Genomic DNA, 26,482 nt, shown 5'->3' with positions numbered 1-26,482 from the left:
ATTTTCATTCATACGTATGTGCATTTTCAAATAATAAAAAAAATGTTATATTATTCTATTAGATAGCATCTCCGCCGGGTTGCGACTCAGCTCAGAATATGCCAAAATCAGAGGAAATCTACAAAAACAAGGTACTTTTCAAGCAACATGCTTTGGAATACGGTACCAAACTGGTTGGATGTGTTTCCCTAAAAAAGGGTGGAACTACGCATCTTGGTTTTCCAGTATTTGCTTCGGTAATTTATATTGATTTGTAGTGATTAAAAATTGCAATAGTAGATAATGTAATGTGAATTAAAACTGAATAGGTAGCCGGAGCAAAAAAGGCAATTGATCGGCATGCAACTGTTATTTATGTGGTGCCACCGGGAGCTGCTTCTGCTATCCTAGTAGCATTAGAAGCAGAAATTTCTTTGATTTTTTGCATCACCAAAGGTGTGCCATAACATGATAGGGTTCGCGTTAAGCACGCTCTCTTAAGGCAAAAAAAATCGCGTCTAGTCAGGCCCGATTGTCCAGGAATCATCGCACCAGAAAGGGTAAGTGAATTGGCTACCATATTAAATATATAAGCAAAATGTATGAATTTTTTAGTGATAATTTGTCATGCTTTTGTTGATAATCAACTGAAGAATGCAGATACGACAGAGTTCGAAGTTCATGTGAAAACCAATTAATTTTTTTAATTAGCGTTTGGAGAGAACAATACATATGTATGTATGCATAGAACTGCATAGAAGGGGAGGAAAAATTAATTATAATCAGTAGATTTGCAAGATTTTTGTCATTTTCCCTGCATCGCAGTTGTCATTACATTGCGTTAAGAGAGGACATCAACACCTTACTACCCACATCCAGTTAAAATTATTGTAAATTTTGCTCTTTTCATCACTGTTTTAAAACGTGGAAAATTATATATCGAGCATTCCATTGAGAATGGTACATTTTAGCAGACTTTCGCATTGCCGGCATTATTAATATTCAATCCCTAGAAGGTTTAATGTAGTCATATCAATAGTTCCCGAGATGGTGGGGCTAGTACCACAATGGTGCTTGTTACCGGAACGTAGATAGATAGATCATTTATTGAGGATTGCACAGTGACTTGCACATCTCCTTCACAGCACCTCATCCTGGCCGACTTCCTTGATGAACCCCAGCAGTGTTCTTTGCTTGAGGGATTAAATGTGGGAATGCTCTGGCCATGGTGAGCCCATAAACTTAGCCCTACGTCTTGAAATTGCGCCGTAATCTAGAAGGATATGGTCCACCGTCTGCTGATCTATCACATCTGTATGTGTTGTTCGATACTATACCCAGCTTTTGCATGTGACTGTTCAGTCTACAGTGTCTTGTAAGAATAGACGTTGGGGTTCTTAGGTAATCTTTTTGAGAGGCCTATTAATGCCCTATATCGAGTTGTGCTGTAACCCCCTAACAGTAACTTAGATTGACTCAGGCCTGGCATATTGCGCCAGTGTTCTCTCTTTTCCCTCCCTTCTGCTAATAAATGCCCCTGTGGGCCAAATTGCAGGAACGGATCGGGATCGATGGGTCATGCAGTTGCTGCCTCTCTCCGTGTTGTCCGCCTGCTGTTGTAGTAGTAGCAGTGCTTCGCCCCATCCAATAGGTGCGACCGATCACAAATTGTCATCAATGTCCTCTAACGGGAGTCCAAAGAAACTTTCTGTTTGAACACGGGTGGGCCATAATGAGAGGAGTGTTAGAGGCGTTGATTCCACAATACAGTTAAAGAGATGGTTGGTGACATGTGAGGACACATTACAAGCAGGACAATGTTTTGTATGTCGGGTTTGATTCTGGATAGGTAAGAGTTTAACCTGTTACGTTATCCAGCTCGAAGTTAAGCTAGAGTGACTACTCTCGTTTCCCTAGGGAGAGTGCGTTCCTCCTCTCCTAGTTTTGTTCTTTGAGTACAGGAATCACCGGCATAGAGGTCCGACGCCTGTTTGTGGAGTTCACTGAAGACATGCTTGTGTTTTTTAGCTTCATACGGCTGTGTTCTCAGGTGCCGTATTTCCTCATAATGTAATGAGGCCGTGAACAGCAAGAGCCACAAATATTTATAAAAGTTACGAGGACGCTGGATTTTGGAATCTAGCCCAGAGCAACCTGTCCGATGCAACCATCCCTTGCACGTGAAACACTGACAAGAGTATTAATTTTTTTTAATTTAATTTATTTATTATTCCGGCTGTTTAGGCCTAAAACTTAAACTACTAAGTACAATTCATTGTTATAATCACTTATTTCTATTGAATATGCTGTTGGAATGCCATGTGATTCCGATCAGCATATTTACTAGCGTGACAGAGGGACGAGTCTGGGAGCCACTCATTAAAGGAAGGTTGGAAAGGACGCATTTCCAATCCTCCAGTGCTCCCAGCTTAAGGCAACAAAATTTGGAACTTATATTTTTCAATTATATTTGTATTTTAAGCTGTCGGAATGTATTAGTCTCCGATCAACACAGCTAAACATGTCTTTCGATGTTGGAAATTGAAAATGACGTGTATCCAATCACCCCTCAACTTTTTTTAGTAAAGACGCTGTCGGAATGCATGAAGATTCCGGTCAGCACAGCTCAACATATAATGGGAGGTTGAAAAGGGCGTGTTTCCAATCCCCCCTGTTCCAACTTTTGTTTGGCCTTATTTTCGTTATTTTTGTTACACATTATATAATTTTATTGTTATATTAATGCTGTCGGAATGCAAGTGATGCCGATCAGCAACAGTAAATATCATCTGGAAATACCGAATTCTGGCGGCCACCGTGGTGTGATGGTAGCGTGCTCCGCCTATCACACCGTATCCCCTGGGTTCAAATCCCGGGCAAAGCAACATCAAAATTTTAGAAATAAGATTTTTCAATTAGAAGAAAATTTTTCTAAGCGGGGTCGCCCCTTGGCAGTGTTTGGCAAGCGCTCCGATTGTATTTCTGCCATGAAAAGCTCTCAGTGAAAACTCATCTGCCTTGCAGATGCCGTTCGGAGTCGGCATAAAACATGTAGGTCCCGTCCGGACAATTTGTAGGGAAAAATCAAGAGGAGCACGACGCAAATTGGAAGAGAAGCTCGGCCTTAGATCCCTTCGGAGGTTATCGCGCCTTACATTTATTTTATTTTTAATATTACCATTCCCTTTCCGCGCTCCAGTATCGGATATATCATGTAAAAAATAAGAGGACAAAAACTTTATCTTATTGGAAGGGTTTTACAATGCTCCAATAAATTTTTTTTTTAAAGTATTGAAGTTATTATTACTTTTTCTGTGATTAGGAAGTTCATTGAAATATTTCAGGCCCTTATATATATGACCGTCCTAAAAAGATTCTTTTCCGGCAAACGCAGCAAACCCATTTCTCAGTACTGGGGTCAGGAGAAGGACCCGGATTGGGGTCGATACCTTCCCGGAAGAGGAGAGTATGGCGCAGACCCGCTGCAAGGATCTGCTGGGAGGATGACAATTTGTGGGAGGGACGCAATAAATTAAACACTGAGTCCGCCTGCTCATTACCCCCTACTCCCCTGTGGCATATGACCCAGGGCAACAGTACTACGTTGTGTGCTCCTAATTGATTTAGCTTTTATGCGCATTGAAGGACCAGTGCTGACTTTATTTCGAACGCCGCAAATGCCTTTAGTGGGGCCTGACTGAGTATGGCAATTGTTTCATTGGGGTATCAGCGCTGAAGGTTCAGCTTAGCGCACTAACTTATGGCGAATACTTCCGCTCGAAAATGCTCGGATGTGCTTTTAGAGTTACTGATATTTTGGTTCTGGGTCCGAAAACTCTGGCGCCAATCCCCTCTGGCGTCTTCGAGCCATCTATGTACCATACGATCTTGAGCCTAGTAATACATTGCACCCGCCTATACCTATACAGCCGTACCAAGAGACGGAGCAGCCCATTACATATTGGCACAACCGGAGCACTGCTGGACATCCATCCTATATGAAAGCTATGCATTCAAAAGTGTTTGTACCAGTGGCTGGTGCACACCGAACTGAACCAATGTATGCTATATTGAGGCCTGCACAAATACCAAGCTATGTTTATGTAAATAATATTACTGCTAATGTCAATTTGCGGAACACCACACTACCTATATGGCGATGTAGCCACCGATCAGGTTGTTGTAAGAGATTAATTAAAATATGTTATTCATAAACACTGATTCTTATATTTTCATTATCATTAAATTGTAGACTAGACTCATGACGGGTATTTTTACTGGACACTGCCTTCTGGCGTCACATGCCTTTAAATTAGGCTTGGTCAGTGATAGCAGATGTAGGAAGTGCGGGTTGGAGGAAGAAACGATCGATTTCATTCTGTGCTCGTGCCTTGTGCTTGCCGGGCTAAGACTCCAGCTGACAGATGTCAGATCTAGAAGCAGCAAGTGGCTTAAGTTCTAGGAAGCCGCTAACCCGCTGGAGCCATGAGAAGCGTGAGTGCACTTTGGGTGTCCCAAGACAAGTTCCGTACCTGCTCCGAATAATTTGTAGCTATTTAAGCGACAAAGTACTCCCTTTTCATACAGATGAGGGACTAAGAAAGCACAACACTACGGGCGGTGTCCCTCAGGGATCTGTTCTAGGTCCAACTCTTTGGAATGCGATGTATGGCGGGGTGCTAGAAATCGACCTTCCCGGAGGCACGGAAATTGTCGGCTATGCAGATGATATTGTCGTAGTAGCAGTGGCCAAGAAACTTGATCTGCTCCAAGCATTATGTAATGACGCCGTGGGAGGAATAAAGGAGTGGTTGACGAACACGGGGCTGGAGATGGCTAGCAATAAGACAGAAGTGGTTCTGATGAGCTCAAAGCGGACTGTGGATGAGTTGGTCCTAACCATAGGAGATTATCAAATAAATTCAAAGCCCTCCTTGAAATATCTAGGAGTAATCATTGACTCAAAACTAACTTTTAGGGAGCACTTCAGGGCGGTGTGGGACAAAGTTTCTAGAGTTAGTGGAACCCTAACGCGAATAATGCCCAACATCGGCGGCCCAAGCGAAGCTACCCGTCAGCTATTATCCAACGTAACCAGCTCTATAATATTATATGCAGCACCAGTATGGCACAGATCTAAAATGGTCCACCAAAAAGATATACTAGCAGCCTACCGCATTACTGCTATACGAATAGCATGTGCTGTTCCGACGACGCGATCCATGTTTTATCCAGGAAAATCCCAGTAGATCTACTTTCAGGTGAAATGGCCGATCTGTATGCCATTGGATTCAGCCGACCATCTGAAGATGCTAAGAAAAGCGCAAGGTCACGAACAATAGTTAGGTGGCGAGAACGGTGGGAAGATTCGAGAAAAGAGCGCTAGACCCTCATGCTAGTCCGGAATATAGCGGAATGGTACGAGCGAAAACACGGCAAACTAAATTACCATCTCACACAGATATTGAGCGGGCACGGTGGCTTCAAGGAATATCTACATAAGCGTGGGATAGAGGAGGATCCTTTCTGTCCAAGCTGTCCGTCCGAATTGGAAAGCGCAGAACATGTAATATTTCACTGCCCTCGTTTTCACGGCGAAAGACTGTCTGTAAACAGAGTTTTTGGAGAGGAACCTTCCATTAGGAATTTAGTTCCACGAATTTGCGGACAAATAGATTGTTGGATTGCTGTGAGCAAGATGGCCTTTATAGTAATGACGAAATTAATGATGCATGCCGAAAGGGAGCGCAGAGAAATGCGCATACGAAGTAGTGGCGACTAAATCGCCTTTGAAGTTACTTTACCAGGTCCTGATTCTAGTTATCTGAAATTTCTCTTGTGTCTTTGGAAAAGAGCTATGTGTGGAGCCCTATTTATGGAACACTTTTCGGCTTATATTAAAAACTTTTAATCTATTCTTACTGATATGAGTTTCTTTTTCATTCTAGGTAATTTGATTTTGACGATGTGAGGATAGAAATATCCCAAATATTCCAGCTGTGGCTGTAATAACATACATTTGCTCAAATTAGAAGAAAACTGCACGGTTGAGCACATCCAGTATCTACGTTTATACAAGGAGGAACACCACACTACTTTCACGGGGATGTAGCCACCGATAACGTTGTTGTAAGAGCTTATTTTAAATATGTTATTCATAAACACTGATTCTAATATTTTGTTTTGGTTTTTACTTTAGAGTCAACCTGTTATATAAGCGATGTCAGCTATGCCTGTAACTTAAGCGCCTTCAGATGTAATAGTTACCGCGGACGCGGTCACAGGAGTAGTTCACTACGTGGGGATTACACTAATCAAGGACTTTCAATATCGGAAGGTTTTCCAGCACCATAACACACCAACAATATGTGCAATCACCCGAATAAATTGTACAACAAACGTTAACACCACATCATCAGCCAGCAGCAACAACAAGAATCGCAACAAGTTGAAACTTCTAATCAATTAATGACTAGTGAACCACTATCCTGCACTCCAGGATGTAGCCGCCAATCACGTTGTTGTAAGAGCTTACTTTAAACATGTTATTCATTAACACTGATTCTAATATTTTGTTTTGGTTTTTACTTTAGAGTCAACCGGTTATGTAAGCGATGTCAACTATGCCTGTAACTTAAGGGCCTTCAAATGTAATAGTTACCGGGGACGCGGCCGTGGGAGTAGTTCACTACGTGGAGATTACACTAATCAACTACTTTCAATATCGGAAGGCTTTCCAGCACCATAACAACACCAACAATAAATTTTGTACAACAGACGTTAACACCACATCAGCAGCCAGCAGCAACAACAAGAATCGCAACAAGTTGAAACTTCTAATCAATTAATGACAAGTGAACCACCAACATATTCGCAATATGCGCATCCATCAACAGCAACATATGTCGCCTACTTTGCAACACAAAATCCAATGCTTCATCCAGCGTCAGCTGCATAAAAAGCCACTGGTACATCGTTATATGTAAATTATTATTATTATTATCGTCTAGAGAAGCTAGAACATTTACAATTTAAAAATTGTTGGATTTTCATACAGCTACACGAAGCTTCAACAAATTATTGGACCATGAGATTTCTCATATGCCCAATAGTCAGTATTTAAAATGTAAATTATGCCATTGGGACTAAAGCACATTCAAGTATGAATTTTAGTATACATGCACAACACGCTGAAACAATTGATGTAACAACGAAAAGTCTAGAATTAACTGTTTGTCCATATTGTAATCAAGAACTTGCATCACAATGGTACCTACGCAAACACAGGAACATGAGAAAACTATGGATGAAAGACCATCTTTTTTCGAATGTGGTGAAGAATTTAGAACAAATACAAGTTTACGTGTGCATGTTTATGAAAAGTTTGCTCGTTGTACACTACAAGATCTGAACGGAAATATCCTCAGAGTATGGTTACACCTATGTGGCATCTACAAGTTATTTATAATGACGAAATGAATTACAGTGCTTATTTGGATTCTGGTGATGCTCCTGACATGCTGCCTATATTCCGCTACGTCTGATCTTACTATACCTACCAAACTAATATGACTCTGTAAACTGATAATGAGCAACACCACCACCTCATGAATAGTGTATTTATATAGTTTATGAATATAAAAATGCAAATATGTAAATATTACTAGAATAATAGGACATGATTTTAAATGTAAAAACTATTTTAAACATGCATTATTTATGAATTAAATATTATTTAAACAAAAAGGACGCGTTTCATTCATATAAAAAGCGAATTGACAGAAGGTAACCGATACGGGTAACCGATAGGTCAGTTACCCGTGTTGTTGTTGTTGCATATGTTTTGGTTAGCGATAACGAAAACATAACTGATGAAGTAACTTAAAAATGTAAATAACATCGAGCGAGAAGGAATGTCGAAAACACAATAGGTAAGAGCGAGAAAGCGAGTCACACGTACACTATTTTGAGAGAGCGCATGCGTTACCTTTTTCACGACAGCAATGTAAAAGTCATTAAGACGATAATTGGTGAACAAGTTATTGGTGACTATTAAGTAATCGATTAGGGAACGGATACCTGTCTTGTAGGGATGTTTGTGGGCAGTGAGCAGCTACCCAACAAGCAGAGTACAACAAAAAGGCGCAGTCATAGCAAAATAATATATATAGGCCCGTAATCATAGTCAAGTTGGAATAGAGTTTTTTCGATTTAAACATGATTCTAAATTAAACATCGTTTTAAGTCTATCATAGTCAACTTAAGCACTGTTTTATCTCTAAAAAGGAGTTTTAATTTTAAAATGGCGCGAACGTCATTTTAAAATATTAAAATCACATTTAAGTTGGCGTTTTGCGTTGCATACGTGCGAAAATACGAGAAATTAAAATAAAAGTGAAATTATTGAAGTGAAAGTGAAAAAATGGACAGAAATCAACGAATTTTGAGGGATTTTGCGATTGTAGATGATGCAATCCCAAGTAGGAGGGAAAAAGTGTACAAGACGCGGTACGATCCTTTCCAAATGGAGGAAGACGATTTTTATCAACGATATCGATTCGATAAGGCTACAGTTCTATATCTCATAGAAATTTTGGATATTGACGAACCTTTGAATAACAGGGGACTTCCAATTTCGGCCGATCTGCAGGTTCTCACGGCGTTGTGATTTTTAGGAAGAAATGTTCGCCAAAGTGACATTGGTGGGTGCTATAATTTGTGATCTGCAGAATTTTACTTGAATTTACCAATTTTGGTCATTTAACGTGATCTTCATGGAATATCACAGGCTACAGTTGGAAGGGTTATAAAAAACATGTGCAAAAATATTGCTCTTTTGAGTTGGCTGACGTAAAATCTAAGTTTTACAACGTGTCCATATTTCCTGCAGTTATTGGTGCAATTGATTGCACACACGTTAGGATAAAATGCCCTGCGAAAGATGTTGGAGTGATGATGGCAGGACATTACCTTAATAGAAAGGGGTATTATTCCTTAAACGTTCAGGTTAAACTTTTTTTTGCTCACTTTGTTGTGTTTTTAATCATATAATATAAAATACCACCATAGATCGTATGTGATGCAGACTGCAAAATTTTGGATATTGTCGCAAGATCTCGTGGCTCAAAGCATGACGCTCGGATTTGGAACGAGTGCCAATTAAAAAATAAATTAGAGAGAATGAGAAGTTCCCATAATGGTGTACTACTCGGAGATGGAGGATACCCTTTGTCACCTATTTTGTTAACCCCTGTTAGGAATCCTTCAATAACAAAGGAAGAGAGGTATACACATCACGACATGCTTGGCAATGTGCATATTTATTCATGTTTAATTTTGTTCTGATGATAGGTACAATAGGTCACACATTGCCACTCGAAGCAAAATAGAATGCCTAAACGGACAGATTAAATCGAAATTCCATTCTATTTTCGAACGTCTTCGTGTAGATTTGGATACAGCGAAAAATGTTATTATTGCTGTTGCTGTACTTCACAACATCGCTAAGGAACGGAATTTGACATGTAAGTTAAAGAAAAATCAATTTTTAAACGATGTACAATCGTATTTTTTTCTTTACAGTTTTAGATGCTGAATCTGCCATAGAGCCCGTAGCAGCAACAAATGCCAATGCGCCACCAAATGTACCAAGTACCACCACAGGGAGGGCATTTCGTTCAGCATTTATTAATGCTCATTTTTAGTAATCTTTAATAATTGATACACCTTGGCATATCGCATGCACCTTATTGTTGTGTGAACGCCCTAAGATTTTCAGTCATGCGATTTAATTCGAACGCATTAAGCTTGTCAAAAATGACTTTTGAATGAAAACAAATCACGCATGTAAATAAATAAAGAAAAGTCACCAAGCAACCAATTTAATCAATTTTTGATAAAAACTATAATTAATAACTTACCGGGAGTTAGTTTTCATAAACGAATCGCACACTAATTTTCGCACCAAATTTCATCTAAAAGTTTTATATTTTACCCGGAATCGGTAATAGTGCACTGATTAAATATACAACCTCGACTACTAGCACGCGTCTAAAAATGCCGGGATAGGCGTCAAAGTACGGGTCTTTTAACTCTGTGTGGAGATAATTTCACCTAATTTTTATCAAAAATTATGAAAGGTCCCTGTTATATTTCGCCAGACTTTTTTTTAAGTGCGCCAAAGGCTGCAAATACAGAAAAGTGCTCTGCGCAATAGTACTATGGATCCCACCCCCTCCGCATAATTAGTACCAAGGTCAAAGCCAGGCTAATTGTTTACTTTAGCTCACAACTGCTAAAACTCGTCCAAAAATGTCAGAGGAGGTGTCAAAAGACGTGCTTTGCACCCAGGATCACGAATCCGAAGGCGGAAATTCAAAATTTTATTTCGTTTCGGAAATATTTGCAAAAAAATTGAAAATTTTCATGTGGTTTTTGTTTTGATGATTTTGGAGTACCCACAAGAAAAACTGTGGGTAAGTGTTTTGCGCGGATATAGTTTTGGTCTCCAAACCTGTGTTGGACCCACCCAGGGTAATTTTTTATAAGAGGCCAATGCAGAAAGGTGTTCTGCACAAAGATACTATGGATCCCACCCCCATTTCCGGAGCGCTCCGTGGCTATTTTTCGGTTTTTTGGAAATAACTTTTGACAGAAATAATATATTTTGAATTTCCGCTCTCGGATTAGTAGTCCTGGGATCAAAACGCGTCTTTTAACACTTATCCCGATATTTTTGGTCGGGTTTTAGCAGTTGTGAGCTAAAGTAAATAACCAAAAATGACCAGTGGCGAATACACACTAAGTTAGGGCAATTCTATACGACAGCATAACACTGTTAGTATGCGTCCAAAAATATCGAGAGAGGTGTTTAACGACGCGTCTTGACATAAGTATTAATAATTCTCCGCAACCGGAGAAGAAAAATTTTAAGTAGTTCAAAAGATATTACCGAAAACCGAAAAATTACCCTCCGATACCGGGGGTTGGATCCACATTATTTCTGCTCAGAACACCTTTTTGCATTGGAAGCAATCGGCCGCGCTTATAAAAAATTACTCTGGGTGGGTCCAACACCGGGTTGGAGACCAAAACTATATACGCGCAAAACACTTATGTTCACAATTTTTTTGTGGGTACACCAACATTACAACAACCACATTAAAATCGCCAACTTCAACTGCAAATATCTGCGGATAGAGATAAAATTTTTGTTTTCCGGTTTCGGATTATTAATACTGATGTAAATACGCGTCTTTTGACACCTCATCGATATTTTTGGACGCAGTGTCATGCTGTCGTATAGAATTACCTTATAATTAGTAATGCAGGGCACTGTTCCATGCGGTACGTCTCAATATATTGGAAACTCCATCCTGCTGCAGCTGTATGGAGGATGATGAGGTGGAATCACCAAATCACTTTATGCTTGACTGCCCAGCTTTTGCCAGAACTAGGCGAAAGTATTTCGGTCGTGACTCACTTGGATCTCCCGAGGAGCTATCCAAGGTTGAGATCGGGATCATTCGGAACTTTATCGTTGCTACCCAACGATTCTCTAAGTAGTTATATCTACGTCACCGTTAGTTTAGTTTATTATATGTGGTATCACAACGGACCGTCATGTTGTCCAAGTGAGCTTCCTCTATCAGGGAAGCTACCACCCAACCTAACCTAACCTAGTAATGCTCTTTAATGTTGAGCTCGTTGCCTCACTATGTAGACGATATTCAGGGTGTCATAACAAGCCATCTCGTGGCAGAGTTTTTAAGACTAGGCGACCAAACTGGTGCCGCGTAGCACATTAGCGGCCGGCCAATGTCTTCGTAAGTGGTTAGCAAGGTTTCTTTATCCTTTCCCTAAGTGCTGCCGGCTAGCGACTTGCGGATTTTGTTCCAGCTTTGTACTTTGTATACAATTTCGGTGGCCTGCGTCTTAAAGGTCAGAGTGTTATCGAACATTGTCCCTAAGATCTTTGGGGGACTGACAGTCGGTGGCGTAACACAATCAACGTTAACATCCAATATTTGCGCTTTCAACGTCGTTAACAGAGAGAGCGTGGATTTGTTCGTCGATAGTACCTGTCGCACGAGGTGATTCCTCAGGGTAAAAGTCTGTAACAGGGGTCGACTGCTAACACGCGTTCAAATTATCGGTGTCAAACGACGCGTTTTGACCTCGACAACAGTATTTTGAAGTCGGAAAAGAAAAATCGAATCTATGTCTGGAGATATTTGCAGTTAAAGTTTGTTTGGTTGTTGTACACAGGAAAAAATTGTGTGGACAAAGGGATTTTGCACGGATTTAATGTTCATCCCACCCCATTGGTGGATCGTCCAGAGTATTTTTTATAAGCGTGGCCAAAGGTCGCCAACGCAGAAACGTGTTCTGCGCAAAAAACACTATGGATCCCAACCCCGGTTTCGGAGTCTCGCGATTTTTCGTTAATATCTTTTGAACGAGTTAAAATTTGTATTTTCCTCCTTCGTATTAATAATAATATTCGGATATATAATATGTCAAAACGCCTCTCCCGATATTTTTGGATGCATATTAGCAGTCGACCCCTGTTCTAGAGTTTCACCGGCATTGCAAAGACTGAGGAGATAGCCATTTATTCTAAAAGCAAACCCGTCTATGAGAGGGACAGGTCCCGTTGCCATTATTATGCAGTCGGCGGCGTAGAAAATTAAAATAACTCCTTCTGGTGGGGAAGGCAGCCTTGATATGTAGAAATTAAACAGAAGCGGGGATAGGAAACCACCCCGTGGAACCTGCTGCTTAATTATTCTAGATTTTTATGTTAAGTTCCTGAACTGTACGGATGCCTGCCGACCATTCAGACGACAACGATGGGTGGACCCTTATAAGTTTTTGGAGTCTTTGCTGTGATTGACTATATGTAAGGCTTTTAAGTCTAGTAGGAGTACCGTTGTATGGAGGGGGTTCTTTGATTCAGCCCACAGTTTATCTGTGAGTTGGCATTTATCGCGGTGGTGGTGCTGTGGAATGAGGAAACAGGACGGCTTCAAGTGTCTTTGAATGTGAAGTGATTTTCATAGCAATCCTGGGTGTATCCGTAGTTAGTATTTATTGAACTTTTCTTCACCGAAAGTCGATCAGGGCCTGTAATATTGTTAAGAATCTTATTTATGGTTCGATATTTTTCAAAATTGCTACCTACCTAGGTAGCCTTTCTGATAGGTAAATATTTAGAATATTTTTCCTTCGACGACAGTGGACGAAGTACGACCGGTTTTCGAAATATTATACAAGTAAATTCCATTTCATTTATGAAAATATTTTTAGAAAAAAGTCGAGCGGTTTCGGTATGTAATTTTAGCTGGTATCCAAGCTCTTTTATACGCAACTCAACGAAGCAGTCGACAAGACTTTACATTACCTTTAATCCATTTTTTTTTTTTACAAATACAATGACATATATCCATAAGTATTGAATTAAAAAGAAAGATATTATTAAAATAAATATTTGTATATTTCATTATTCAGTCTTTTTTTAGTTTGCAGATTGTGTAAATAAGGCAGGTCATATATCTTAAAGCTACAATATAAAAAACAACTCTAATGCAAAATAATAAAAACGGAATAAAATCAATTCGTAAAAAGAAACTAAAAATAAACTAAAAATAAATGCATATAATATTTCAAAAAATGTTTTGCATACGCGTTCCCACACCCTCATCATTGAAAGTTAAACCTTGATGATGATGCGATTAGTATAATAAAATTCGAAGCATGCAGGCAGGCAGGTACAAATGGAAATGTTAGTTGCAGGTAATAGAAGGAAAATCATAGAATCGCCAGCAATGGCCAAGATTGAAATTGGCAGCTCAAAACATTTTCAGCGCAGAACGAAAAACAGTCATTGCTACTGGAAATATTATTAAAGAGGCAGTTGCTGACAGCGTGGATATATCTACCCGTCCATATCGTATACAAAACACCTGAGTTAAAGGAAGATACTATACTGCCAAGCAGCTGCACCTACTGCACATTAACTGACGGCATCGCCATTAGCGTGCACCTTTATGTTGGCCGTTGATTTGTTGGCGCAGAAGTTGCACCCTGAGAGCGTGTAATTCTTGCTCGTTCTCCTCGAGGGTTCGTTGATACTGAATTTGCGCTCGAAGAAGATTCTCTTGTAGTAAATGCAGAGCGTCGGAATTCGAAGCTTCGTTTTGGATCTGCCGTTGTCTTTCCTCAACGACATTCCTCTTGTATGGAGGAATTTGTCGCAGGCGATCGACGTGGGTTCTTGGCTTTGGTTGTGTTGCTGGATCCAACTCCGTGCTACGACCGACCTGGGCTACCGATTTTGGCCGTGTTGCTTCGAAATCCACCTTGCAGCTGGGAATTTCTTCCAACGCATCTACAGAATCGTCGTCGTGCAGCTCCGCCACCACGTATGTGTCGCTGTCTATTAAAATAGTATCCTCCTCTAACTCAGGAGCTATCATGCTCTGAATGAGGAGATCTTCGCAATCCACATTTGGCACTTCAATAATATTACCTGTAGCTCTTTCTGCTCTCCGCTCTGCACCAAATGATTTTTTTGCTGCCATTTTCATCCTTGCCCACTGTTGACGCAATTTTGTGACCTTCCTCTCATATCCAGCAGCCAGCATTGTCATTTTAACCTGGTTCCATGCATCTCTCTTCTTTGCTATCATCGCACCATCATTTGATTTATCCTCTATGATGCGGATGTGGGACGCAATGCATTCACGCAAGCAGGCCTTTTCCCCTATGGTCCAATTTCCTTCACGGACTCGTTGTTTAGTTTCCTAGAACAACAATGAAGTTATTTATTTAAAATACCCACATTTTCGGTTTCTACTTACATTTATCTGCTGCATTTTAAAATAATTTGTGTAAAAATAAATAAATAGAAAATTGGCGAAATAAATGTTGTGGCTTTGCCGGTATGTATCCTTTTTGTAAATATCAGCAAGTAAAGGGTGATATTTTAAAATAGCTGAAATTCCTTCGTTACGCCTATCGAAACCTTTTTTTTCATGTGGTTACCCTGTACATGCTAATTTTAGCTGAAATCTGTGTTTAATATGACTATGACAGACAAATATTTTAAATGGTATTCTAAATTTAGGCAAGATTTTAACTAAAGAGTATTTTAGTCAGCGACTATGATTACGCGCCATAAGATTTTAAATTTAGTTGCAGCTTTTTGACATAATTTTCTAAGAGCTATCTGTCAAAAAAGCTGCAACTAAATTTAAGAACTAATTTATTTTGACTATGAATATGCGCCAAAGTATCTAATTGGCAAATAGGTTTAAAAAATTTGTTTCGGATTAATAGAATCAATATTTAGTAGGTTTACAATCGCTGCATGGGGTCATTTTACGGTTTTTCGTAAATAACTTTCGACAGAAATAAAATTCCGCTCTCGGATTCTTAAAACGGAGTTGGAGACGAGTCTTTTGATATCACCTTTGATAATTTTCGATAAAAATTAGGTGGTGCACCGTCTTGTAAAAGGCCAATTAATGGTGACTTATAACCATAAAAACATAACCAGATAAAACAGCTGATCGAACCTACTTATGGAAATCAATGTAATCGATTAAAGGTACCATACCATAACGCTAACGCCATAACCATACCATAGCCAACCAATTGGTTTTTGGTTTCTCGCCATATCCATAACCTAAAAATATTTGAATTGGTGAATTTGATAACTTTTTGTAGATTTTATACATGGTTTTGGATACGTTATGACTAAGAAACTTATTTTTTGTGTAATATGTTTGTAACTTTTAGCGTTTTCTTCATTTTTATGAAATTTTCATGATTTTTAGGTGAAGGCACCATTAATCGATCACATTGGAGATGGTTATGGATTTGGGTATGGTTACAACTATGGTGTCAGGGTTAAGGAAGCTTAATTATGCCCTTAAACGTTACCAAAAATATGACATGTGTGTGATAAATTATCGAATTTTCTCTACCATTTGTAATAGGTATCGAAATGATTTATTTCCCTGATGATTTTGTAGCAATACGATTACTCACAATTCACATATCACGCTTAGAAGATTGCGCATTGCTCATGTAAATAAAAGATCAGCTGTTTTTTATGGGCAATTTTTACGTCATTTTCCATTAGCTCTTGTTTTTTTCTTTTTTTCATTCGCTCAAGAGTCAACTATGACGTATATGCGCAGAACGAAGCAATTTTGAACTCGTGAATGCGCAATCAGGGTAGGTGATTTATGCCTCTAACGGGTGTCCAACCAAACAGGTGACGGCTGGAAATCAGCTGATTGGAACTTTTTTAATATGATTTGACACTTCAAGGTTCGGCGCAGTACAATTTTCAAATTCCTTGTATGGTTCTGCCATGGTTAAACCGACGAGATAAAGATGGTACGTTGGTTACACATTGCTACAGGCAAGATGGTTGGTGTCATGCGGGGACACTTTAGAAGCAGGACATACATTGGTATGTCGGGGTAGATTCTGGATAAGTAGAAGTGTAACCTATTGTAGTATCCGATCGCCGAACGTTTTGGGGAGTGTTATCGAATGTTGATGGTCTTTGCCGGATATAGAGCCGGTACGTTCCGGCCCGACCATCTCGGGAACGATTAATATAATAATAATGAGCAACTTGGAGTCGCCAGAGTCTCGCCTGCAAAACATGTGTATGATACATATTTGAAACAGGATTCCCCTCGCGTAGGTGAGGTTGACAAATGGGTTGCGGGAGCGTTGAAACTATAAAGCTTTGTATTGCGCTTATCAACCCCTTGAATCCCGTCTTATATGGTCGAAATTTGCTTTGTCCACGTGTAAATACGGTCACCAAGAATTTATTGGGTAACAGTGCCAGATTTCGCGAGGTGGACACCTGGAAAGTCTAGGAAAATAGTTGTTAATTGTACAGCATAGCTCATCAATGGATGCGCCAGAACGTGATGGCAATCCCATCAAGGTCTACTGCTTTAGATGTTGCAGCATGTTCGATGACTTTTAACCTCTGTGGCGATTATAGTAATAGGAGACGCGCTAAGTTTATGCTTATGTGCGCGCCTTTGGCCTGCCATCTGGATTTGTCGACCGAGGAATGGATATTTTGTCATTGTACTTAGTCGGGTTTGAGAGGGACCTTACGGTTGCCATAGTTTACCTACACCGGCAGAGAATTAAATGGGATTACTTAATTCAATTAATTCAGTAAGTAACCCCATTTAATTCTGGGGTTACTTAATTCAATTAATTCAGTAAGTAACCCCATTTAATTCTCTGCCGGTGTAGGTAAACTATGGCAATTTGTGATCGGTCGCACCTATTGGATGGGGCGAAGCACTGCTACAACAACAACAACCGGCAGAGAAGTTACAGTTTTTTTTTATTTATCCCTCCTATTTCGCCCGCTGGTGTTTGTCTACAAACACTGTATGATGCGCACGTTTATAACCCTGATTTGAGGGTCGCCAGACACTTGCTGTCCTACAAGATCACGCTCTCTCGCTGAAACTGCAGACACCTTTGGAATTCTCCCAGTGGAAAAAACGAGCAGACGCTGATTCAATGACCTTGCGAAAAGCATGATCCCCTTGACCGACAACGGTACGCTTTAAACTCTTTCCACTTTCTCTTTTTTTTTTTTTTTAATGGATGGAAGTGTGTTTAGTGAATTATTTAAATTTATTTGAGTTCTCAATACAATTATATATACAGAAACGCTTCCAACAGAAAAAATCCGATCGGACTAGCGATAATTGGACTGATTTCTATTATAATAAATAAAATTAAAGGAAAAAAATTTTTTTTAGAAATAAGATTTATTATTGGTTAATAAAATTAACTAAAAAGTAAAAAATAAATTAACTGTAAAGAAATATAACACTTATAAGTTCATTGTAACCTTTAACGATAATTAGGCTTCTTCGTCTGCGACAAAAAAAATCCATATTGTACATAATTATATATTTTTAATATAAAAACTTTACACCTAAATTATGAAATCTTACAGTTTATATCACAGTCCTAATTGTTCTAATAAAAAGCGTGTTAAATTTTGATCTTGCTATCACAATTATTAACCAATAATAAAAGCTTATTTTAAAAAAAGTTTTTTTTCTTTAATTTTATTTTTTACTTTTTAGTTCGTTTTATTAACAAGTAATAAAAGCTGGTTCTTAGAAAAGCTTTTTTCTTAAATTTAATTTAAATATCAATTTTTTTTATTTTTAGTAGGGTAAAATATTGTTTAAATTAGTTATGTAATCCTTACTTAGTTATTTGTAACGTTTCTCATTCTATCCATTTCTTTTAATGCATCAACATTACAAGGTTTCTTCGAAGTCAACTTTGAACAGTCAAGTTCTTCGATTCGAGTGTTAACTAACTTAAAAAAATATTTTATTGTGACTTTGCCTATGTCGCGTTCAGTTTACAACTACTCATTGCAGATCTCTGCTCTGTTTTAAAATAAAATTCCAACTTTCGCTTAGCTAAAATTCCATCGCCAAAATTTTGTAAAACAAAATCAAGTGCGCAGAAAAGTGTGCAACATTTAGCGATAACAGCCAAATTCTACGTTCGTGTATACCAGAGAACAGCTAAAATCGAACACAACAACGTTCGATAACATTCGGCAACATGATCGTGTACAATGATCCAACTTGCTTAAACGAACATAATCGACATTGATTTAAAAGCAACCAACTTATTGCATGCGTGAATATAATCAATTCAGACGTTTGCTCGTTTGGCTCAACAGCGATTACATTCATCGGAATGAAAAGGCAAATATGAAAACTCCATGCGTCTGAATATTTGCATGATTCTTCTGCCCTTACGTCACGGCGACAAGCTACATATAAACATTGCTTACGATTCTGTTTGTTTGCCGAACTAAACGATACTAATTCTCGTGCCTTGATTTTATTCTCCGCTTGCATTCGTTTGATCAATCCAATCGTACGCAAAACCTGTTCGGTCATTCGATCGCAATCATGCTAACGGAGTCTAGTAAAGACAGACATAGTGTACCTATACCAAGTGTGTCAACTAAGCGATAAACGTCAAAACTACAAACAGCCTCGCTCACCTGATGCAAATCTCAGGTCTAGAGTTGCATTTTTGGTACGTAAGAGTACTTCAAGCTGAGTTGCATTTAATAGTTAAATAAAACCTTGTAGTATTTACAGATGTAATAGTAGCATATATTTCCGCGGAAATAAGAATACTAGATTTGTAGCCTGCAACAATGCGGAAACATACGGAAAGCAAAATTTATTTAAATTAGAGTCAAAATATAAAGCGCCACACGTGTAACATGGAAAAATTTCACTTCTAAGGCTGTTTACACAAATGCATAAGGGCAAAATTATATAAAACGCTTTGGTCACTTCAAAAGCATATATGACACTACTTTATTTTTGCTTGGATTTCAAGCTAAAAAAACTAACGAAACTTTATCGGAACTTCAAAACACAAAAAAAAATTCTATCATGAAAAAGCGAGGCCACTATTCCCCCATAATTAGCGAGTTTGTCATGTTTTTGTTTATGTTTTACATTTTATTTTTACATTAACATTTTTAACAATAAAACAATGCAAATAACACGCGCAAATTATTTCTTCCTCTAATGGTTCACTTTTTTCAAAAGAAACTTGATTCTAATTGTGTTTTTATGCACCAAATTTTCAAACAAAAAAAAAAACTTTCATTTGTCTGAAAAAAAAAAAAAAAAAAAACCTATCGAAAAACAAACTGGCTCGTTTGTTTTTGATGAAAGGTTGTATTTTTCTTGTATTTCGTTAGTTTTTTGAAATATAGTTTAGCGTAGGCACGCAAATCAAACTCCTATATGACGCTACTTTATTTTATATGTATTTTTCTTGTATTTTCTCTTATATTTTTTGTCGAGGGAGCCAATAAGGTTTCAATACTGGTGAAAGTATGTGAACTATATTTGAAAAAACTAACGAAATACAAGAAAAATTCAACGTAGTTCATTAAAAACAAACAAGCCAGTTTGTATTGCGATAGGGGTTTTTGACATTAGGCAGTTTTTTCTTATTTTTTCTGACAAATGAAAATTTCGTTTTTAGTTTCAAAATTTTGTGCATAAAAACACAATTAAATTCAAAGTGTAAATTGTGTGTGCAAATGAGTTTTCAATAAGTGTACATTTTTCAGTTTTCATAGTGAACTTGGGTACAGAAATTCAAATTAAAAAGTTTTTCACAATAATTTGAAAAACTCTACGTTTTCTCTGCTTTTTACAATTAAAGGAGTAACCCTCCGTAATAAATTAAACTTTTAATGAAAATCAATAACTCTGAACTGAACACTTTTCGCCGTGATATAAAATTAAAATGCTGTGGAACAGGAGCAACACTTTTGTGACTACATAAACCATGTTTCAATCTTTTACGTCTCTGCACAGAACCCCAATTGACCTTTTTCAACCGAAACAACAATGGCAACCCAGATTTTCCCGTTATGCCCACTTAAGCGAGTGCCTGTCAGAAAGAAGTCAACACACTTGTACTTGTACACTATGAAGACAGATGCTGAGTTTATTTAATTATGAGTTTATTCGCATGATTGAATGTGAATGCAAGTTTCAGTGTTTTATAAAATCAAGAAAATTGTGATTTTTGCAGTTCTCTGGTGTATACACAAACAAAAAGCGTTCTTGAGGACTTATGCTGGAAACACAATGCCGAGCGACGACGATATACGCCGCGTCGGGCGATGACATTTTTCAAATTACGCCCAGAAATTTCGTCTACTTAAAACACAATGCCGGGCGAAATTGACGCTGTTTATTCAGAGTGGTCATTATTTAGAAATAAAGATGAAAACAATTAAAACTTTTTTAATTCTCTGCTTTAGCACTTGACTGCTAAAACACGCCCAAAATGTTAAGAAATTAACAAAACAAAACAAAAATGTTAAGAAATTAAATTAAAAATTATATGTAAAGAAACAAAATTTGTTTTTGGATATTATGTTTTCCAGGGCTGTAAAATTATTCAATCAATACAGTTATAAATCAAGAATGATTCGTTTTACAAATACGATTGGGTGATTTCAAATATATAAGCCAAGTTTGAATGCGATTTCATTTCAAAAATTCCGTTAGTGATTGCATGACTGTAAAAAAAAGCATTCAGCGTGATTGTGAATGCATCGAGAGAACTCCCACTCACAAGTGATTGCAAAATTTGTTGATTGCAATCACTTTTTCATCCACTTCCATTGAAATATCCGCTTTCAGGGTTGATACCATATTTAATTTAAAAGATTTTGTTTGATTCTAAAAAATTTTTATTATTATTAGGAGAATTTTGCCCCAAATCAATGAAATTAAATTTTGAATGCTTCAGTTCTGATTGAAATAAATAAGAAACACGAATAAATGAGTTAACACATTCATAAAACATATTTGGAATAAAATTTTGTTACGAATATTAGCAAAACTAAGGGGTGCTGCTATCTCTAGGCCGATGCTAAGAGGTGACGTGAATTCACATCAATAATTCAATCATTATGTATCTACATAAACGAATCAATAATTGCGTCTACACATATGTGCCATATACGTATACGAGCAGCGGAGAATCAATGCACAAATACATACATATATCTGAGATAAATCGTGCAATTGTAGTTACAGCTGAGAAGTTTGAGAGCTGGTGGAGTAGTAGATTCTGGAAGCGCCTAGAAGATGCGAACGTTGAAATCAGAGAGTATAAAAGGCAACAAATGTAGAGGCGCTGGAATTCAGTTTGAGTTGAGCTATTAAGCAGTTTTCGATTAAGACGCCATCTAGCGAGCCATAGCAGTATTATTTTTGAAAGTAGAGTTTCATTTGAGCTATCAATCAGTTTGGTTGTTAAGCCAGCTAGTTGCAAAGTATAAGTGTTATTGTGAAGTACTTTAATAAAGGCCATTTTTCCATTATTCAATATTGGAGTTATTTATTCAACAGTTTAGTGATTCGAACTTAGCAGAAGGGCAAATAAGAGGATTTGCAAGTAAATTCACTACAATTGGTGTCAGAAGAGGAATTGTTGAATAAATTCCAGAGGACTACAAGGACATGGCAAAGTTCAGTGAATTGAAGATCCGGCAACTGAAGAAGGAGTTGGAGAGCCGTGGATTGAATACAAGCGGCGTTAAACTTGAACTTCAGGCACGGCTACGAGAGGCAATGAAAGCAGAAGGAATTGATGTGGACGAGTATGTCTTTCATCTTGATGGCGACGAGACAACAAAAAAAATTGAGGAGAAAAACGAAACACCGCAGACAATGGCGAACACAGACTTGAACACAATACTAGCTGCTACGTCGACAGTAACATCCAAGATGGAAAAACAACTAGAATCGCAGGAAACCCGTATAACATCGCAACTGGAAGAACAGAAAACGTATATGGCATCACAGATGGAATCCCAAGAGACACGGATAACATCCAAGATGGAAACACAGCTTGAAGAACAGAAGACATATATGGCATCCCAACTGGAAGAGCAGAAGACATATATGGCATCCCAACTGGAATCACAGGAGGCACGTATTTCAGAAATGACGTCGCAAGTGTCATCTCAACTGGAAGACCAAAAGACATATATGGCATCTCAATTGGAAGCGCCAGAGGCACGTATATCTGAAATGTAGGCAGAAATTTTGGAACAGGTATCATCAAAACTGGAAGCGCAGGATGCAAAAATGGCTCAATTTCAGGCAGAAGTAGATGATTTAAAAGGTCGTATGGAGCAGTTATATCTAAATCGCTCAGCTGGTTCAGCAAGCAATCCAAAGGTAAAAACACCATCCTTTGACGGTTCTGCTCCTTTCCAGGTGTTTAAGATTCAGTTTGAGAAGACCGCAGCAGTGAACAACTGGAGTGCTGAAGATAAAGTTGCTACACTATTCGTGGCATTGAAAGGACCTGCTGCTGAAATCCTACAGACTATTCCCGAGGGAGAGCGGAACAACTACGAAACATTGATGAGCGCTCTAGAGAGGCGATACGGAAGCGAACACAGGAAGCAGATACACCAAATAGAGTTGCAAAACCGCTACCAAAAGGCTAATGAGACTTTGCAGGAGTTTGCGTCAGATGTCGAAAAGCTTGCACATTTGGCGAATGCCGACGCACCCGTGGAATACACCGAAAGGGTAAAAATTCAGAGCTTTATAAATGGCATAAGGGACGTCGAAACGAAGCGGGCCACATACGCAAACCCAAAGCCAACATTTGCTGAAATGGTATCACATGCATTGACTCAGGAAACTGCCTCACTATTGAGTAAACCAGCATACAAAGCTCATCGGGTGGAAGTGGAAAGACCAGATTGGGTAGACACAATTTTGGAAGCACTGAAGGGATCACAACAGAAGAATACCGGAGTTATTAAATGTTTCAAGTGCGGCAACCCAGGTCATATTGCACGACATTGCAGCACCGGTCCCAATAGTTCCAACAATGTGGGTGGCCGTAAACGCAAACCTGGAGGAGATGAGCAAGAGCGAGTAAGAGGTAGAGATCGAGAGCTAGATCCAGCTATTAAATGCCCTGTGATATCTGTGTTGGATGGTAAAGATCATGTACTGACTGTAGATACGGGCGCATCTCATTCCTTGATTCGATCTGATTTGGTCTACAGGAGAGTAAAGTCATTACCTGGAGCGAGGTTGCGTACGGTCACTGGCGAGTATAACCAAGTCCGGGGAGAAGTGATCTGTGCAGTCTTAATTGAGAAGGTCATGGTTTTGCACAAATTCGTTGTGGCGGAGATCGTTGATGAAGTCATATTGGGAGTGTACTTCTTGGTTGACCATGACATCAAGATCGATATGCAGAAAAGGGTGATGCGTTATGAGAACCAGGATATACCACTTAACTTCAAGTTGGAGAAAGAAAGACTCGACAAAGGCCACGAAAGTCAAAAGGAAAGGTCGATGGATCGAATGGGCCAAATAGAGCGAAATTAAAAGTACCTGCGAGAAAAAAACCGGCATCGACAAACCCTAATGGACGCACTAAAACGACTGAAAGAATTTTTCAGAAAGAATGCAAGGGTGGTTTCAAGCCAGCGCGCACTACTGTTGTGAAACGTCCAGACGATAATGATGATGCAAAGTCAATCCGTCAAGTGCAAGCTCTGCGAAGAAGTTCATTGGCCATACAACAGAGTGCGAGGGAACGATCAAGAATAATGAGTAGTAAGATGAAACGCAGGTACAATGAGAACAAAAATTCGGAAGGTTTCTTGGAGGGAGATTTGGTACTGTTAAACAACCCTCACCGGCGGAAAGATGTTCCAGCCAAATTTCGGTGCAGTTGGGAAGGCCCTTCAAAGTTGTGAAGAATATCAGTGATGTCATCTACCGCATACAAGCAATTGGGAAATCACGTAATAGAAGAGTGGTACATTTGGCGATGCTAGCAGCGTTTAGATCGAGAGATTTGTCTGATCGGGACGATCAGACTTAGGTGAAAGGCAGTGTTACGAATATTATCAAAACTAAGAGTGCTGCTATCTCTAGGCCGATGCTAAGCAGTGACGTGAATTCACATCAATAATTCAATCATTATGTATCTACATAAACGAATCAATAATTGCGTCTACACAAATGTGCCATGTACGTATACGAGCAGCGGAGAATCAATGCACAAATACATGCATATATCTGAGATACTCCTGAAAGTATGCAATGAGAGAAGCTATAAATCGTGCAATTGTAGTTACAGCTGAGAAGTTTGAGAGCCGATGGACTAGTAGATTCTGGAAGCGCATAGAAGATGCGAACGTTGAAATCAGAGAGTATAAAAGGCAACAAATGTAGAGGCGCTGGAATTCAGTTCGAGTTGAGCTATCAAGCAGTTTTCGATTAAGACGCTATCTAGCGAGCCATAGCAGTATTATTTTTGAAAGTAGAGTTTCATTTGAGCTATCAATCAGTTTGGTTGTTAAGCCAGCTAGTTGCAAAGTATAAGTGTTATTGTGAAGTACTTTAATAAAGGCCATTTTTCCATTATTCAATATTGGAGTTATTTATTCAACAGTTTAGTGATTCGAACTTAGCAGAAGGGCAAATAAGAGGATTTGCAAGTAAATTCGTTACAATATTATTTCCAAAAGAATAATTTCCAATCATAAAACCAAAATGTGGTTCTCGATTCAATAGTGACGGTAACTCTGACTCAATGTTTTGACATTATATATTGTAAAACTGTATTTTGGTATTTTCTACGAAAATAAGCATAATTTTTTTAAAAGAAATCAATTGCCACATAAATAAGGAATATAAGGTAGTGCTTCTTGTAGATTATAGTGCAGTGAAGGTGGAGAAAAATGCGTTTAAAAACCTGAAACGGTAGACGTCAAATAGTTGTGCACAGTGTTCCTCTTTATAACAAAAACACATAAAATGTGATTGTATCTCAAAGGCCCGGCATTTCTTGATCTTCCCCAAATATATATAATATATTTTCAGACTGCGAGACTATTTCACTTGCAGATTTAAGCTTGCCTTTGCAATACATTTATTTCAGCATTTCTTGATATGGTTAACTATGCTAATCAGTGATTTAATATTTTGTAATTTTGGACCTCTGTCTATTTCACCGTGCACAAGTAACTTGAATTCGTTTATTAGAGCATGTTAATGATATCTTTATAAAGTAAAAGTCACATCTGGGAAATTCAACATCTGTAAAGCATGTTTCAATGTATATAAGTATAAGTCAAAAGTAAAAGTCATTATCAAAAAAAAAAAAGCTACTCTGAAATTAAAAAAAAAAAACATTTTTCCGATTTACACAGTCTTCGCCATTGTGTGCATAACTTAAAATAAAGCAAGAGTTGATACTTACTTTCCACTAGATCTAGGGGTGTGATGTCTCTGTGCATTGACTAAGCTTCCCGTTGCGTTTGCTACAAATGGCATAAAGGCTTTCATGAAATTGTTTTTGTAAAACGCTTAGGCAAGCGCATGGCATAGGAACTCAACTGCGATAATTTCATGTAAAATGACTTTTGAAGTAATATTCTTGGTTATATTTTTGGGTCACCTGTACGAAAACAATGAAGCTTTGTTTGATTTATTTAATTGAAGGCATGTGGAAGTATTTTTAAATGTATTCAAGAAAACAATGCGATACGTTAATTTTGAAAGCTACCAAGGCCGACTGGGTTTGTTTACATGCCAACGCCACTTTTGCTCGCTGATTGGTTGTCGCTATTTTTGTAGAAAACAAAATGAAGAATAGACATCCACTGACAAAAATTTATTTCGTCTCACTTGAACTTAAAAATTGAATATGGAATATACATATTAGTGAAAAGTTTGAAGTAAGAAAATAATTTAAGATTATCACTCATTTATCTAATAGAATATAATAAATAAAAGCCGTTATTTTTAAAGGGTTTTATTTAGCTTAACTCTGTGTATCGAACAGAATTTAGAATCAAAATTTAAGTAACTTC

General features: G+C 38.3%; 2 protein-coding genes and 1 long non-coding RNA gene across 10 annotated transcripts in view; 1 reads left to right on the top strand and 2 right to left on the bottom strand.

The window, feature by feature from the left end:
- The window catches only part of LOC137239570 (zinc finger protein 135-like), a 139,050-nt gene that overhangs the window by 103,284 nt on the left and 9,284 nt on the right, over positions 1-26,482 (bottom strand). For 4 of the 8 annotated variants that reach the window (XM_067765010.1, XM_067765009.1, XM_067765011.1 and 1 more), the window contains one exon: positions 25,870-26,067. The exons of the other annotated variants lie outside the window; for them this stretch is intronic. The gene's annotated coding sequence lies outside the window, so the exon portion shown is untranslated. The remainder of the gene's footprint in view (positions 1-25,869; positions 26,068-26,482) is intronic. 8 annotated transcript variants of the gene reach the window in all.
- LOC137239574 (uncharacterized) lies at positions 222-7,725 on the top strand. Its single transcript, XR_010949420.1, has 5 exons — positions 222-236; positions 309-539; positions 5,928-6,108; positions 6,179-6,502; positions 6,573-7,725. It is a non-coding gene; the product is annotated as an uncharacterized lncRNA (long non-coding RNA).
- On the bottom strand, positions 13,477-17,179 carry LOC137242065 (uncharacterized). The gene is made up of 2 exons (XM_067769430.1): positions 14,841-17,179; positions 13,477-14,783 (listed from the first exon to the last, which is right to left on the bottom strand). Exons 1-2 carry the CDS (start codon positions 14,853-14,855, stop codon positions 14,013-14,015), a joined length of 786 nt encoding a protein of 261 aa, XP_067625531.1. The 5' UTR covers positions 14,856-17,179; the 3' UTR covers positions 13,477-14,012.

The sequence above is a fragment of the Eurosta solidaginis genome, chromosome 2 (genome assembly GCF_040869045.1).
Source record: "Eurosta solidaginis isolate ZX-2024a chromosome 2, ASM4086904v1, whole genome shotgun sequence".
NCBI lineage: Eukaryota > Metazoa > Arthropoda > Insecta > Diptera > Tephritidae > Eurosta > Eurosta solidaginis.
This window is presented reverse-complemented; position numbering and strand designations above follow the sequence as displayed.